The sequence below is a fragment of the Manacus candei genome, unplaced genomic scaffold, assembly GCF_025592945.1.
Source record: "Manacus candei isolate 608988 ecotype Guabito, Panama unplaced genomic scaffold, ASM2559294v1 h1tg000049l, whole genome shotgun sequence".
Classification (NCBI taxonomy): Eukaryota; Metazoa; Chordata; class Aves; order Passeriformes; family Pipridae; genus Manacus; species Manacus candei.
Genome location: NW_026138097.1, coordinates 27,774,408 through 27,792,584, shown reverse-complemented (window position 1 = coordinate 27,792,584; position 18,177 = coordinate 27,774,408). Strand labels below are relative to the sequence as shown.

The 18,177-nt window shown below is 38.9% G+C and overlaps 1 protein-coding gene across 1 annotated transcript in view; it reads left to right on the top strand.

Moving 5' to 3' along the window:
- TRIO (trio Rho guanine nucleotide exchange factor) overlaps window positions 1-18,177 on the top strand; it is a 255,846-nt gene that overhangs the window by 63,977 nt on the left and 173,692 nt on the right. Inside the window, 1 exon segment of the mRNA XM_051799299.1 lies at window positions 13,099-13,173. Coding sequence (XP_051655259.1) covers window positions 13,099-13,173 — 75 coding nt within the window.

Sequence of the window (18,177 nt, the reverse complement as noted above, 5' to 3'; positions counted from 1 at the left end):
GTATTTTGTCATAAATCCAAATAAACTTTAGCTTTGTTGATTTTGATTCTTAAATGAACTTTCTTTATAAAACAAAGCTATCAAGAAGGCAAGTAGAGATGCTGGATTGTGGTGCTGTAGCTTAGATTCTTGGCATCATCATGTGTGTTATTATTTCAAGTGCAAGTGACAGAGTAAGCCGTGCTAGTTCTAAGTTTTTCTTTTTATGAGTGTCAAGTACCTCATATTTGCTTTCCCCATATGTTGAAATGGTAGTACAATTTTTAGTCCACTTTGAAATCCAGGCATTTCTGTTGCTAATAGTATTAGTGCTCTGACAGAAGTATATTTTGCTAGCTTGCTTTTACCTCCTTCTTTGAAGGGTTAGAAGCCATGGAGTTTGTGCTTGGTGCTCAGTTACTGAATTTGGAACTAAGTTGATGTTGGAAGTGTACTGATTTGAGCTAACTGGGATAGATTTGTGTGCAATTGAGTTGTGTGTGGTAATGGACTAAATCTTGCTTCTAAAGTATACTGAATCAAAGCATCTACTAGAGGAAAGGGTCTCCAGACATCTCATATTGCTGTACATATAGTCCAGGTTCTGTTAAGTAACCTCTGAAGAGGACTAGTCCTCATGAAATGTTTTGTGAAGAGTAAGGAGATAGTAGATAAAATACTCCATCTATTTTATTAGTCTTGTGGTCAAATAGTGCCACTGAACTGACCTATCATCAGCATGAACAAGGTTGATGCAATGGAGTGAGGATAAAATATATCAGGAAAACTGTGTCCAGAAAGGACTTGGAAAGAATGTTCTTATATATGAAATGCATTGGGTGATACTGGACATATACAGTTGTGCTGAGTTAGGGAAGCATAAAAAGGGAGGCTGTTAGATGTATCAGCTATGAAAACTTCTGGGGAAGCCTGTTACGGAGGAGTTGCAGTCCAGGTCTTGCAGTCTAACTGTGTGCTTCAGTGTACAATGTATATACTTTCTCTTGTGTTGAGTCCAGAATACATTCATTATCTCTCTATACCAAAATGACTTGTGCTGCAAAAGGATGTGATACTACTTCCTATTCAAGCTTACAATAGCTGCCAGGCAAAAGAAAAGAAAGACTCAATAAACCTCTGACATGAGTTAATTTCTCAGGATTTTTTTTGTTTTTCTTTTAAATAATAGTAGATATGAGAGTTTGGCAATGTGAATGGGATGTCAGAGTATTGGAGCTCAAAAGCAAGTAAGAATGACTTGTCTACAACAAAAGTGGTTCTATACCAAAAGCACTTTAGTAAAGAATGCTTCTTATTTAATAATTTGCAAAAATAAAAATATTTGCCTAACTAAATAATGTAGCAACTGCTGCTCTAGTAATGCCGTAAACTTGTGTTTTAACCTGCTGAGAAGAGTTGGGGGTGGAAATAATAAAAGAAAGATGAAAACAGCCTAAGAGAAATCTAATTTCACATTTGTTACTATTCTACTCTACAGAAGCTGATATTTTTAATTAAGCTTGCTAGGTCACTTAAATGTACACCTATGGACTGCTAATTGGTTTTAGAATTTAAAATCTTCAGAGACAACTTTGTGAATCTTTAATCATGTCAGGAACAGAAGTCATGAAGGCAGAGGCATTGTTAAAATCTTACCTAGTGCTTTTAAAATACATCGTAGACTTTTGAAGTAATGGATTCATATACCTGCCAAAGTACTTTGCTACTTTTTAATGCAATTAAAATGTTAGCTCCCATTGTTGTCTCAAAGAGCTTTTCCAGGAAATCATGTGTTTAGAATTTTGTGTAGAGTGAGTCAGTGTAGCAGAAGACCAGCAAACCCATTTAATTGAGCTTAAATTAGACCAGTTTTGTGAACTTAATTAAAATATTGTAACTTCCAGTTCTTGAATCATTGTAGTTATCCTGATTTGCAGATGGTATCACATGGTGTCTATACCATACTTCATAATGCCTGGTAAGTCTGAGCATGTTCTTTAAAGGCATGGATCAGAGGTGCTTGAACATGCCCACGTGATGAATGCCCTCTATTGAAATAAAATAATACAGAAAACATTTGCTGGTGGTGGCATTTTGCAGGTAGTGTTACGGAGGTGAATGGCTGAAGAATAAAGCTGATGCGTGAATACTTACTGTCTATGCTAAGAGAAAAGTAATCGCCTGCGCTTTCTTATCTTAATGAGAGCAACCATCTCTATTTTAACACTGTATCTGTGTGTCAATATATGTGGTGTTAAAATCTGAGCATGAAATAGTGGATTCTTACAATTATTAGGCTGCATTTGTTGTGCTGGCAAGTAGTAGGAAGTGGTAAATTGCAGTCAAGTTTAAATAGCTTTTGTCTAGTTTGGTCTGTAAAATGAGCAAGATTTCACATGTGGTTTTTTGCTTGTTTTAAGTTGAAGGGGAACTTGATTTGCACACTTATGAGTATAATGCAGTACCTCTACTTTCAAGTAACAGTTGTTACCAAAGAAACACGACACTATTGTAATGTATATCAATTGTTTGACTGTGCATGCAAACGAACAGTTATCTGAATGTCTTTGGAACATTATGTCTATGGGTTTCTGTCCTAAATACCATTGGGAGCTGCTTGCTTTGTCTTGTCTGTCTTGGTATTGCATATGCTGCATATCCTTGATAAAAATGAATTTGAAGCTAATTTACTCATGAGTTGAGGATAGGTGAGCTGATGAGAAATGCTGGTTTTGAGTGCCGAGTTTGGGAGTATGCTTCTGACCAGAGCCCTGAAAGTGCACGTGCTGCATTTATAGTAACATGTAGCTGTTTGCAGAAATGGAAGAAAGTGAAGGCAAGATGTTAATCTTGCTCTCATTACAGCGACATTGGAGCTGAGTAAATGGAGTTCACGAAGAACACCCAGCCTTGATTTAGGTTAAATTTGTGTACTTAAGGAGCTGTGTTAAATGTAGCTCTAATGAGATTCAGGCTACTTGCCTTTGTCATCTGAAGGAGATAATCTGCTAGAACAAATTTAATAAATGAAGAATGAAATCTCCCTTTCTTAGTCATGACAGCCTGCAAAATCCTTTCTGTTTATTCTTGAGTGAAATCCGTTCATAAAGCATAACGTGGTAACGGTCTTTTTGTTTCTACTGAAATTTGCCAAAGGGATCAGGTGGGGAGCATTTTTGACAGGATGGGGAGAGGAAGGTTTACGTGACTCCAGATCGCTCGTATTTCTGCCTCCGTATGGTTTGGGGGATGGATCCGGGAATGCAGCATGTGGCTGCGCTCCTCCCGAGCCGAGCTGAGCGATGGCTCAGCCCTGCACAAAGCTGGTGATGTAATGTGTGCCGCTGCGAGTGCGGTGGGCATGTGGGAGCCATGCTGTCACCCGCTCGCATGCGGATCGAGCTGTGCTGCACCGCTTCCACGCTACCAAGCCCGCGCGTGGCTCACATTGTCTCAGCAGAGCGATTGCTTGTTTGCTTTCTTTGCCTTATAGTGTCTAAAACAATTGTCTTGTGTTTTTTGATTAACGTGGCATGTGTGTTGAGAACACACACCTGCTAAGAGTAATTCAGGCTAGAATTTCTGACGTAATCCTTGAGCAAACGAGATGTGTGTTGGACATCCCTTTTGGTGTTTCGTGCTAATCTTGCTCTCCCTTTTAAAGGCAGGGAGGGAGGGAGAGACAGGTTGCTGTTAGCAACCGCTCACATATTAAAAGTGAAATACCCAAGCTCTAATTCCCCTGTTGACTCCTGATCGCTACTCTTTTTTTTCTTTTTTCTTTTTTTTTTTTTTTTAAGAATTGGTTCATTCTAACCAGTAGCTTATGTTAATCAGTGTTTTAAGTAAAATCGACTCAGTAAAGAGATAGAACAGGGAGATGCTCTGATGTAAAACTTTATTCTCTCCCTTCTAAATGCTTCTAGCAACCCCACATCTAAAATTAAGAGCTATAGCTGTGTACAATTCTTTTGCTCTGGTGTTTGATTCAGTAGGACCCTGACAGTTTTTACAGTGCAAGATGAAGAAAAGTGTCTCCTCCTTCCTCCTCATATAGATCTTTTGTATGTGCACTGCAATATAGCAGAGAAGCTTGGATTCATCCTAGATTTCCTGTGTCTCAGTGCTTTTGGAGCTCAAGCTCCTTATGGCTGCAAACTAATAAAATGGGAATTTGAAGGAAGGAGAGCTGTGCACAAATCAGGTTATTTGACATACATCTTGTTGCAAATGGCTAGTTTTTCCACAGAAGGAATATAAAATGTCCTGCAAAAAAAGGAAGGGAGGAGGGAGGAGGAATATTCAAAAAAAATGGTTGTTTAAGTACCAGTGCCTGAAAGTATGAACGTAACCAAGTCTAATTTTTGCATATGTATCTCCATAAGGTGACAAAAATGTTGTGAAAGTGTGTGCATATTTAAAAAGAAAAAAGGGTGGAGAAAAGGAAAAAAAATGTAGCCATTAAATGCCAAATCTTGGGGTCTGTGAATGATAGAAAGCCCAAGTGCAATACCTTGTGCTATAAAAAGGTTTTTTTATTGAAAAATATTCAGTCTGGGTTTGGGGTATTTTTGATTGATTTGGGGGCTGATGGAAATAGTTCTTCCTATTGTTACTCCGGATAAAACAATGCAGGATGATTTTCAAGATGTTTTCAAGTTGCTTATTTTTACTGCTCTTGCTGTAGTCTTCATCAATTTCACTGTGGAAAAAGATTTCTCCAGATGGTGATTTGGAACAAGAGCCAAAGGACATGATCTAAAACGTTATGTTCCAGCTGTTGCTGCGCAGAATTTCGAAGCTACTGCCTTTTACTTGATCTGTGTTTTGAACAGAAGAATAAGTAAAATTGCTTACAGACCTCGTTAAAACAACTGCGTGTTAAACCATTCTTTTATAGGAGACTGGGTACCCTCCTGGTGAACTGACAGTGCAGGCCCCTAAGCTGTGACTGTCTGTAGCAACAGTTAACAGGGAAAGTGTCTGACTGCAGTGAGAGCCGTGTGCTGCTGCTGTACACCACGACAAAAAGGTTTGCTACCTCAGCAGGGCAGTGAATTGAAGTATTGCAGCGCTTAGAGATGGATGAGCAGTTCCCACCAAAACAAATGAACTTCCAACAATGCTGGTAGGACAGCAGGAACAGACTGAACATCCTGAAGAGATAGAGAAATTTAATAACACAGTTGCCCTCATGTTAAAGCAGGAAACTTTTGAGATTTTGATGGTCTCAAGTTTCAGTTGAAAAATGGACATTTGTACTTCTGTCTACACATTTCATAGAATCAAAGGGTAATTCAGGTTGGAAAGGACCTCGGTACAAAATATGGATAGCTCTAAGGTTCTTGTTACCCACTTAAAAGGAAATTGCAGATTTTTAACACTGATTTAGGATTTGGAGTTTTCTTCAACTTACGTTCTTAAGGCAGCTCTTCATCAAGTTTTGCAGTACACACCTGAGGTAGCTAGTTTCTGCTAATTGCTGATTAATAAGTAATTAACTGAGCAATAGATGAGTACGTCAGCTTCCAAGAAAGGGATGGTCATTCAGTCAATGAATTTGATCTTGTTTGAGTAATTACTACCAAGTACACTAATAGTCTTCTTGTCCCACATCTCTCTGTATGATATTGTGCTCTTCCCATAATTTAAAGACAGGAGAGATGTGTCCCGGTGTCAGAATAAACCAGGGAACTGGTAAAAATGGCAAGAGAGAACCTCAACACTTAGCCAAAATGCCAAAAGCTGAAAGTGGCTTAAAGAGCTAGTAACTTTCTAATTAATCTCATTTTCTTATTTCAAGGCAGTTTCTCAGCTGTCTGCTTCTGTGAGGCCCTGATTGCCAAATGGTAGCACTGCATACAGGCTTGGTACTGATGTGTTACACTTCCCTGCAGCTTGTATGGAGAGTGTGTAAGTTGGAAAATGTAAGCTGGAAAAAAAAAGAAAAGGGAAAAGGAGGGGCATTTCTGTGATCTGTTGTGGTTAAAGTGAGAGTTTGAAGGCATGAAATTTTCTGATGAGTGGGTCTTCAACTGATCAGATCTGAAGGGAGTCAAAAGCTTTAGAATTGCTTTAAATTCAGGACTAGGTTTTTACCATTAAATGAATACAGCAAATATTTTGCTGAAGTTCATGACTATGGCTGCTGGAACAACACTGAAATCATGCCGCTTTGGTTATATCCCTCTAAACTGTATCCTTGTTGGAGTCCCCTGGAGGTTTTAGAATCTGGACTGAGAAAAAGTGAATGAATAAATGATGAATGCCAAGGTTACTAATGTTGCCCAGTGACCTGTATGTCATTAAAAAACCCTGCTGATAGTTCCTCATTTTCTCTAAGAAGAAAGGTCTTAAAGATACCATGACAGGCATACTTAAAAGTTAGTGTTCCTGAGATGGTTTTGAAACTGGTCATCTGCAAGCTCACAAAGCTTCAGAGAAAGAACTGCAGTCTATGCCATAATTTTCCTGAATTCTCTTGCTTTGTTGCAATGTGAAAGATGGTGTGAGATTGCTGAGCAGTGCTGAATATAGGCAATGTCTATAACGGGAAGTGATAACAGTGCAGTTGGTGAATTGACAGCTCTGATTGCACTATGAATCCTTTACTTGCATCCAAAAGTATGAATTTATAGTTAAGCCTACCATAAAATTGAAATTGGCATTTAAAATTCTTGAGTCAAAATCAAGGAGAGCTATCAGTAATCCCATATATGCACTAACTTTAGTTGCCTTTTGATTGCCTTTGCAATCCCTTTGGGTTATATTCTCATTTACTGCTGTTTTTTTGCCATTTCCTGCTTATGAAAGTTCAGTTTTCTTTCTCACCTTTACCTCAGTAGTCTGATTTCATTTAAAAACCTAAAGACTTGTGGGGTTCAGCAATCATTGAATCTGATTGAAGGAAAGAATTTAATGGTTTTACTGACTTAATCTATACTGGTTTCTATGTAGAACTTCACAGTAAGAATGTAAAAGGTTTTACAGTGGCTGCCTGTGAATCTCCTCATATCTTGTTTAAAATTATTTTTCATGGAATAATACCTTATTTAGAAATTTACACACCAACTTTTAAAACTTCTCCATATTAAAATGGGATAAGAGGAACCTGCTTTGTGCTGTCTTTCTGGACACCTGAAAAACATGGGAGGTAGTGTATAAATTGACTTACAGCTGTGGTTTATCATTTACAGTTGTTAACTGATAAGCAAAGTTGAATAAACCTATAGGTTTCTGGGACTTATCATGGTGCTAATAATGTCAAGGTCATGGGTTTGATCACTGTACAGGCTATTCACTTAAGAGTTGAACTCGATGATCCTTGTGGGTCCCTTCCAATTAAGAATATTCTGTGATCTTGTAATACGGGGAATTCTGAAAAAGAACAAATAATGAAACCTTAGTCAGTCTAATACTGCACTAATTTTATTCAATTTGAGCTTCTTTATTCCTCCTTTTTTCCCCCCTCTTTTTACTTGATTAAAAAGCAGTTTCTCTTGAAATGTAGCTAGGATGAATTTACAAATAAAGAGAGGAATAGCTCAAATTTCAGTCATGTAGTTGATATAATTCATGCTGTGAAATAGGAAAAAAAGCTAAAGACAGCAACATCTTGGATTTTTTTTGCTTAAACGTTGACTAGCTGCATTTTTGAGATTTTCTGTTCCAAGGTATCCTTAACACAAAAGGATTAGTGGATGCAAGGAGTTGTGGAGAATGGTTTACAGTTGCTGCTACCTTAGCTGGATGAAGGACATGGCTGCTTGGCTGGGAAACAGTCTCTTCCCCACCCATGGAGATAGATGTATCTCTCATCTTCTAGCAAATATTTCATTTCACTTAAGACTAACCTAAATCAGTCCAGTTATCACCTAGTAACAGGTAATCAGCAGTTCTGAGTCCTGCTTGTACAATTTCTATGTGGGTTTTCCTTCCTGTAGATTTTAGCATAGATTTTTTGAGTAGAAGTCTATTGAAGCAGATCCATTGAAATGAAGAGAGTAGTCTATTGGAAAATAACTCACTGAAAGAGTTTTCTCTGATTCAGGATGGGATATCTGTCAAAGAAGAGGCGGGGATTAGAAGTCTCATACTGGAGTGAGCAGCCTGGTAGATAAGGTGCTTGCTTTCTGTTGGTGACATGACAGGGAATCATTCTGAAGTACAAACAGAGGCTAAAGCACCTCTGGGTTGAGTCTGGGTTTTTTTGTTTGTGCCTGTTAAAAGGTCTTGTTTTTATTTTGCAAGATGAAAAGCAGTTGTGTTATTTAAGGTGTGAGTTTTCAGGGTGAGAGCATTCCCTTTTTTTTGTTCATGTTTTTCTCCAGCCATGTTTCAGAAAAATTTCAAATCAGTTGTGTGTGACAGCAATGGATGAGTGCTTGGTCAACCTCTTTGCTAATAGGTGCTGCTCTTAGCCTCAATTTCTGAGTCTTTGTTGATGTAATTTCTGATTCCATGTTTTATGTTTGTTGCCATAACTGAACAATGTACATCACTGAAGACACCTCTGAAGTAAAGACTTCTGTGTTCTTGGGGTAGCAGTGCATCTTTGGGAAAGGGGTTTCCAACACTGATTCATATCTCATTTCTGTAATGAAATTGTTACCTTAAAAGGCTTGAGGCAATTTTGTCTGCTTCATGTAATTGTGTGGCTGACTAGTTACTGATCGTTGCAGTACGAGATGACAACAGAGTTACCTTGTTTTCTGCATGTGAAGGAAGCCTCGGTCTTACACTAATAAGGCGTTGTGTAAACTTCCACACAAGGACCCAGTGTGTTACAGCTCTAAAGGTGACTTTTTCACTGTATTTAAATACCTGTGGGAAGTTTCAGCAAGTTGGGTAACTGGAGAGCAGCAAAGTTACAGGAATGCTATGATTTCCAGGCAAAGATGGCTCCTTTACACTGGGTTACTCTCTGGTTTCCAGGGCAGGTGGACATGCAGCTCTGCACCAGGTCTTCACCAGATTTGGGAACACTTGCAGCCCAAATGAGAGGAATCTGCCCTGGCCATTTGGGTAAAGATCTCTCGGAAACCTCCTAGGGTTGATAACTCTACCCAAAAATGCTGTCTTTTCATGGATGTTTTAACTTATAAAATAATGTAATATATTATTTATAAAATAATATGTTGCGGCAAAATATCTTAGCTTCATACAACATGAGAAAAAGCACAGACAGTGTAGTTTTTTACATTTGTCTAGTTGATGGTGTCTTCTGGCTTTGAACTTGTAGGGGCAAAGATGTGACGGGGTGTGTGTTTGTGGGGAAGACTTCTAATTTTCTAATGTATACATCTGGATAAAGAGTTTAGATTACTTTGCTTGTTTCCTATTGGCATGTTTTAAATATCTTAAGTTGTGTGATAGAACATTTCAATAACTGCTCTGTAATAAGACAGCTTTAGTAAAAGACTATATAACTCACAGAATTGTGTAATTCTGTAATTCTTTGTAAGGGGTGGGGGGAACCTCTTAAATTGAAGTGGGCTATGTAGTCGTGTGTTACTTAATCTACTGAAATTGAATATTAATTAGCATAATTTGAGCATCCTCCCTCCTGACTGGTAGTAAGGGAAAAGAGTCTGTATGATGGGCAATAGAAAGGCATATACTACCTATTAAAAATGCAAAACTGTAAAATAAGTATTTCTTTAATAGGTGTTGAAAATATAAAGAATGATTTTCCTATATAAGACTGAAATTGTCTTTAAAAGATGTAGGATTTATTATTAGAAACAACATTTTTAAAATAAGAGTGCCTCTTCAGGTAAACTGGATACCAAAAAGAACAGCATAAATATGTGCCATAGATGCACATACATTGTGCTTCCAAAAGAGAAGAATGTGCCACGGGAATGAAAACGCTCTGGAATTTCATACTTGCCCAGCTGCACCGTGCAGGCGTGGGTTGTACTTTTCCATGGAGCTGGCCACGCCGGGAATGGGTCTGCCAGCGACCCCTCTCCTCGCCCGTGGCTGCGGGTGGGTACCGAGGCTGCGGGCACTGCGGCGGCACCGCGGCGGCGGGAGCTGCAGCCGCCCGGCTCGGGAAGGATGACATCACCCCCAGGAACATGTGATGCAGCCGGCTGGCGCGGAGGATGCTGAGCTGTGTAGGGAGAGATTGGTGCAGATATTTATGGCATTTCATTTGAGTGTGGTAAATGCCTTTTAATTTTTTTTTTTTAAATTAAATCCTCATAATCGCAAATGTTTTGTGGAATAGAGGCTTTAAAAAGAGGGGGGAGGACAAACCTTAAGACCTGCTTATATTGCTGGGTTTTTGTTTTATTATTGCTTCATTGGAGATAAAAATATGATACTTTCCTGCTGTATTCACCCTCTTTGCTCCCTAGCATTCTTTCATCTGTTGTAATCCCCACAGTCTTTTCAGTTAAGCTTTAACACTGCAGAACTGGAATAAAAATAGACTGTTTAGAGCAGCAGGAATATGATAATCCAAGGCAGTCAGCCTTAAGGATATGCAGATGCAGAACATGAGCCAAGCACTAACGTATTTGCTAGGGTGTTTACCTTGAGCGGCCCCTTAATAGTCAGAGAAATGTTAGCTAAATGTTTCTCCCTTCTTACATGCCACAGGCAAAGTAAAACGTGCAGCTGCTGAGCATCATCCGAGGTGAAGTAGTTTAAGGGCTTAGAAATCTGAGCAAGCAATTGTGGTATCATCAGTGTCTTGGGTAATTTTGAGCTAAGAGAGACAGCAAAGTTTTGAGCTAAGAGAGACAGCACTAGTTTCTGCATGCTTTTTAGGTGAGGAGAAAGTGTTTTCTACCTCTAAATTTACTGTAAAGAGAAGGAATTGCCATGGTTGATATGAAAGCTGAGCATGCTAAATTGGCATTAAGCTTATGGTGGGTAGCTCAAAGCACATTAAAAAAAAATTGAACCCTGGAAGTGTGCCTTAGCAGTCAACTGAAACCCAAATATTTCAATGTATTTACTGTCCTTTTAGATGATTAATTTAATCTTTTTCTTAAAGTCTTGTTTAGAACTTTAGTCCATAATAAGCAAAAACTTAGTAGGATAAAACTAGTAGGCAGTTTTAGTAAAAAGCTGATAACTCAAAGCCATTACTCTGGAGGAGGAATAATGCTCGAGGTTCCTTTGGCTCTCTCTTAGACTCTTGAGAGCCTAAGTGGAAACATGAAAGTAATCCCTCCACTTCTTTGCCAGTCTGGAGTTGCCGTGTAATTGCAAAATACTGTCCATCGTGTAGAAACCCTCCGTGCTGCATGGTTACCCAAAGAACTAGTTTTTCCTGCTCTCGCCTTTCTGAGAAAATGTACCGAATTTTGGGTTTGTTTTTGGTTTATGGCGTTCATGAAAAAACACAGAACTAGCCAGGGAATTTCCATCTGGCTGGAAGTTGATATGTTTTGTTTTCTTTTGTTTGCATTCTGCGGGTGCTGAGACAATGTCGTGGTTGAACACTTCAGTTACAGTGAATTGGAGGGACCCGTTTTTGACAGACATTTGTCTGAATGCGTGTTTTAAAAGTCCCCAGTCATGGGTAGGCCATAGTCTTTCACAGGCAGTCCTATGTGCTGCTTCATGGTTCTTTCCTTTACAAAACGTCCTGCCACCTAAAGTAAACCTCCCAGTGTAATTCTAGTCAGCTTACTTTTGCCACCACTAGGCTTTATGTGTTTTGAGGGCAGTTCTTCAGGATCAACAGTGTCATTCAGTGTAGTTGATGACGTGCAAACACTTGACCATCCGTGTCCCTTGAGTGTTGTGTTTGGTGCATCCTGGGTCTGCTTTGAAGGGCAGTGCCCATAACCTATTGTGTTAGTGACACAGAAGTCTCAATATTGCTGTCTGGATTGGAAAACCTGTTATGTAATTTACATATATGATGCCCTTAATTATAGATCTTATGTTACTTGATGACACCCACTTGCTACCTTCAGGTTTTAGCTCTGAAGTGCGCAGGTCTTTCATTTAAGCTCATAACCTGAGACCAAAAGTTATGAAAATTTAGATGTTTTTGAGGAGGAAGTGAAATGATAGCCTCCCTGCTGGACATCAGTGGGGGTTTCTGCTGCCGTCTCTAGAGACACAGGGGAAGAACAATTTATTTTAGAAAAGATTGCCACATATGCACCATGTGCTCTTGAATGTTTCTCTGAAACTACAAATAATTAAAAAGCTTATTTTACCTTCTATACATCTCAAACTGTTGCCTTTAAGGAACACAACTATGGTGTCATAGAAAGCTATTTAAGCTGTCTTAAAAGCACTTCTGTGCTTTAACAGTGATAGAGAAGTAAAGTGCTTCCCGCTTGCCCCATCAGAGGTACTTTCTTCAGAAATAAGATTATTTAAAAAAACCCCACGAATCCAAATAGACCAGAAAGGGTCATACAGTTAGTTGAGATCTTTTGTATCACAGTTCTTGTAAGATGAACAAAATTGGCCTAAACATGACGATTTCTGTGCTGTACAGGTCAATATGGAGTATAAGGTTAAAAGATCTTCCTTATCAAAGAAGGAAGAACTTAGAATTTGGCCACAGAAACAGAGTAGTAGAAATAGGAAGTCAAGAGGAGGGACAAGCTGTTGATGTGCTGCTTTACAAGATTGACTGTAATCACTCACCTTGGGGACAGTTTCAAACTCCATGTATGTGTAGAGTTAATGTGACAAAATGTGCTCTCACTTACAAAATTCTGTGCCTGTTAGGCAGCAGAAAAGAATTGTGCTTACAGAAGTGATTTAAAGAAAGTTGTATGTAAATAGCATCGGGGTTTTTTGGTGTGTGTTTTTGTGTGGGTTTTTTTGGTGGTTGGGGTTTTTTGGTGGTTTTTTTTGTTGTTTTGTTGTTTGTTTAGATGGTTTTGTTTGTTTGTCTGTGTTGTTGTGGGGTTTTGGTGGGTTGGGTTGGGGGTTTTTTTGCTGGTAATTTTTCTAAAGGTGCCTGGTCTTAATAGCTTGATGCCCTCCTCCCAGACTTTTATTATAAGGTTATCTTAATTCCTGTAATCAAACATTCACAATATATTCCGAGGGCAAATGTTTTACAGTGCATTCATTAAATGTAGAAGCTGAGCTTGTCTGAATTTCTGACTAATCATCTTTTCGTTTTTTCAGGGTTTCGCAAAAATGATGAAATGAAGGCTATGGAAGTATTGCCAATTTTAAAGGAAAAAGTTGCATACCTTTCAGGTACAGTTATTTTCTGTTGTAGAATATCCAACTGTGGTGTTAGTAGCATGTAAAATGGTATTTTAAATACTTTAATTATTATTACAAAAATCACAGAGAGCTGGGTAGCACCTATTCCAATTGGATATCCCAAACATAGCATAAGCATTTTCAAAGGATCTGTAATAAAGAATGTGTATGTTTTGTTGAATTTGGAACATTGCTAGTTGTCGTCCTGATCATGTCATATCCCGCATTCCCTCAACCCTGCTTATCTAACAGCATTATTTGCAGCAGCCTAGAACTTACTGTACCAATGTCATATTCTTTTTCTTATTTCTGCTTCTTCTGCTGGGGAGTTTTACAGAGTTGCCTTTGTTATTGGCCCATCTGAAGCATATTCTGGAGAAATACCTCCGTTGCAGAGGTGAACTTGCAGTGCCTGTTGGTTACTGAACAAGGAATAGCAGAGGATTTAAAAGTGGGGTTTATATGAGTTAGTATCATAACATAGTCTGTAAATTGATAAGTAACTTTACTTGATGGAATGATGGCTGAGTTGCTTATTATTGTGAAGTGCATTTTGGTGTGACTTTCTGGGATTAAACACCATCATCCCCTCGGCCATAATCTTAATGTCAAACAATTTAGAGGACATTCTCATATTTGAAAAGGGTTTTTTCAATAAATAATTTGTCAAGAAAGGCAGAAATAAAGCTCTTGTCTGTTAATATTAAAACACAAAAAATGATTCCTGAAATTGTACTATTTAAGAGATTTGCTATGCATGGATGCTGATGCTTGCAAGTACAGCATGTGGTACAGAGTACTTTATCCTGTCCACTCTTTTGAATCAAGTAGAAGCTTAAAGCAAAAAAACATGTGTGTGTGTGTGTGTGTGTGTGTCTCTGTGTCTGTGTGTGTGTGTTTTGGGTTTTTTTGGTTTTGTTTTTTTTTTTCCTAAAAGTTCCTGGCAACTGTAGTGAATGATATAACAGATTCCCCAGAGCTGATTTCTCTGGTATCATGGTAATTCACAATTCTGCAGATGAATTGTAGTGCTGGTGAAAGCTTTCTTAAAGCTGTATTTTCAGAGGGAAAGAAGATAAGAAAAGGGAGTTGAGCACAATTTTTCAATCCCTCATTACTCTTTTTTGGACCTTGTTTTGTAGTATTTAATGAAAATGAAGTCAGTTTCTATTAAAAACCCTCAGAATTTCCAGATTGTCCAGTACTTAGTTTAGACCCCTTAGAAGGGATCTGAAAAATGATTGTTGTTTTCTGATGGTAATTTCTAAGCAGATGGCATCTCAAAAGGCATTAATTCAGTGTAAGTGAAATGGGCCAAATGAAAGCTGAAGATAAATTTAAGGGGAGATGATAGATTGTGAACCAGAGCAGATAAGGTGTCAGTAGGAATAAATGGTTGCCAGCTTGCCTGTGTGAAGGTAGCAACTTCTAATGGAAGAATAGAGCAAACAGCTGTGGGCAACAAGGCTGGCCAGAACTGATGTGCCAAAATCCATAGTTTCACATTTCCATTGCAAGTGAAACTCAAATGAAATGAGATACTTTAGTAGTGCAAATGATTTAAAAAAACTTCATGAACAACAACCCACAACAACATTCTTCAGTGTGTTCCCCCCCTTCCCTTTCCTTCAACAAAAGTACCACCACCACTAGGGCTTAACCATTGTGGAATGAGAACTGTCAAGCTTTATACCTGGGAATGAAAAGTAAAGGAAGATTGTTGGTTTACTGAACCAGTTTTCACCTAACTGGGAAATAAACTGCTTTGAATATTGGATGTCTTAGCACCTGAAATGCTTACATCTCTAGGCTTTGCTGTGAAGTACAAATAGAGTCACAGATGCAATTTTTTTTGTTAAGTTTAAACTGAAGTTTGTCCAAGTACAGATACTCTTGCATCTCTACACAAACTTAGATGAGGAGAGCATTTTCTTGCAAGGGACAGTTATCTTGGTTTCATATGGAGAAATAGCCCTTGATAACTTGTCTTGCCATAATAAAAGCTCACTGTTTAGCTTTACCCAAGTACTTTGAAACTAGGTAAAAAGGCATATTCTTAAAATACCTTCATCAGCCTGTTGAATTTTAGTGCCATTTGAAGACCGTTGACAATACTCCTATTAGTGATGTGCACTACACAGAAGTGATTTGTGTTAGATGGCTCATGTGAGGTGATCAGGTATTCATGTGACACATTTTGGCCTAAACACAGAATATCTCAGTACTGTGTGGGGGGTTGTATAAAAGGAAAGGGGTAAAAATTGAAGTCTCACTGTTGAAAGTAGTAGCTTAACATATTTTTGTTAAACCAAGACTAATAGGGAATTGAGTTGGATAAAGACTGTTGTGAGACAGGAAATTCCCACCTGATGCATCATACATTGTTGCTTTTAACTTTCCTGTTTGTCTATGACACAGGAGCATCAGGAACAAAGGAAATGAGAGTTATTTATGGGAAAAGGCCTAAGAAAGCTGTCAGTATAGCTGATGAAAAGACGCAAGTCTTAGGGACTTTTTTGCTTAATATTTGCAGTTTTGCTATCTGGTTTAAGGCGAGATAAACAGTAAGTGAGAGAACAGTGAAAAGAGCAGTGAAGTTCTTTTCATCAAAAATCAAGGCTGTATTAATTTCTTCATTACACATCTAGACCTGAAATTTGTACAGCAGATTTTGTCTCCGATGTACAAAAATTTCAGGATGTTTTATCAGAAATTTAAGTACCATTTTTAAAAATGGGTTTTCTCTATGATATATGTGGACCTGGGAGCCAACTGAAGTGGTGTCCAGAATGACATAAAGAATAAGGGTTCCTTTCTTCTGCCATACTGAGAAAATTGCATGATGCAGGAGCTACAGTGTGGGAAAGACCCAGAGGACTGATCTGAGGTGACTGCGTGTAACAAAGCATTTGTTTAAAATGCTTAGAGAACGTTAAAGACAATTCAGCATATGGTCTTCTCTGCTAGCTGCTGCTTTTAAAAGAAGAATATCCACCCTGAGGATTTGAGTTAGTTTTTCTGGGGGGTTGGAATCAGTAGCACTTACCGGTTGAAACATGAATTTTTAAGATCTGAAGGTGATGATGGCCTGTGGTGCAATGAGGAGAGCATTAAGGACTGCAGCAGACTTTCAACTGAGCTTGGTAGCTTTGGGGACCAGTGATCACTCTGGAGCTCAGTAGGGGCTTGAGCAGTTGGACTCTCAGTCTTGTCATTTATCATTCCTCTCTCTTACGGCTCCTGTGTTGTTTTTCTCCTGTCACTTGCTGTGTAAAAATCCTCAAAGCTCTCTGCTTGGCAAGTGAGTCAGGATGGTCAAGACCAGCCTTTCTCCATTAGAATGAGACAACTAAGTTTTTTATCTTATCTCCCACTTAAAAAGGTCATGGAAGATAAGGATATGAATTTCCTTTTAAGTTTAGGCTTCTGACACTCTAGTTTGACAGACATTCAAAGATGCTTTTACCTCTTCTGAGTTTCATGTGGTGCCTCACAGGGAACATGTCCAGTGTAGACAGTCCCTAGAGACTTTGACAGTCAGGCTTACTGTCTCTAGCAAGCAGATGCAGACTGTTGGAGAGGATAGTGATGAATTTTTGAGTGACTGGTTTCTTTTATTATTTTTATTTTCTTTTAGCCTTCCTTTCAAAGTGATTTTTAAAAAACTTTTTTTAGTAACGTGGAATTACAATGAGGAGCTGATTTAAAATGAGAAATTCTGGACTGAGGATAGTGTTTTTCTGCGTTTCCATGGGACAGGAGAAAACAGTCCACACATCTGTGGTTGAGAACATATATGTGAAATTTAACTTGCAAGAAAGTGTCTGTGCTATTATGGATGTGTTGATAAAGATATCCTCCTGGCTTCAATATAGCCTTTAGTAATAGTAACGGTTTGTTGTCACTAGAAAGGGGTTGGATATAAAATTACATTTTACTATTTGACTGCAGTAAGTCTGTGCAATTTTATGACTGAGATGAACACATTGAAGTGGAACCACTTGAAGTCAGATTTTTTTGCATTATATATTAAGTGGATTCAAAATTTTCTGCGTTGTTAACAAAATTAAAAAGTAACAATTCTGAATCTGCAAATTGGAACAGGATAAAAATACAAGTTAAATGCTTAAATAGTTGACATCTACTCAATCTAGCATATGTATGAGTGTGAAATACTATACACCCACATTCTGCTAGTAATGAAGTTAATCATAGAATCATAAGGTCATTTAGGTTGGAAAAGACTTTTAAAATCATTAAGTCCAGCCCCTAACCTGGCACTGCCAAGTCCACCACTAAACCATGTCCCTGCATACCTCATATACGTGTCTTTTAAATACCTCCAGGGATGGTGACACAACTCCTTCCCTGAGCAGCCTATTCCAATGCTTGACAAATCTTCTGGTGAAGATATTGTTCCTAAACCTCCCCTGGCACAACTTGGGGACATTTCCTCTTATCCTGTCCCTTGTTACCTGGGAGAAGAGACCAAGACTCATCTCAATGTAGCTTCCTTTCAGGTAGTTGTAGAAAGCGATAAGGTCTCCCCTTGAGGCTCCTTTTCTACCAGCTAAACAACCTCAGCTCCCTCAGCTGCTCCTCATCACACTTGTGCTCTAGACCCTTCACCAGCTCCATTGCCCTTCTTTGGACTCACTCCAGCACCTCAATGCCCTTCTTGTAGTGAGGGGCCCAGAACTGAACACAGGATTCAAGATGTGGTCTCACCAGTGCTGAGTATAGGGGGACGATCACTGCCCTAATCCTGCTGGCCATACTGTTGCTGATATAGACCAGGATGTTATTGACCTTTTTGGCCACCTGGGCATGCTGCTGGCTCACATTCAGATGGCTGTTGACCAGCACCCCCAGGTCTGCCCCTAGACTGTAAAGTTGCATGGGGTTGTTGCGACCCAAGTGCAGGTCCTGGCACTTGGCCTTGTTGAACCTCAATGGCCTTGGCCCATTGATCCACTCCTGCCCAACTGGGCATCA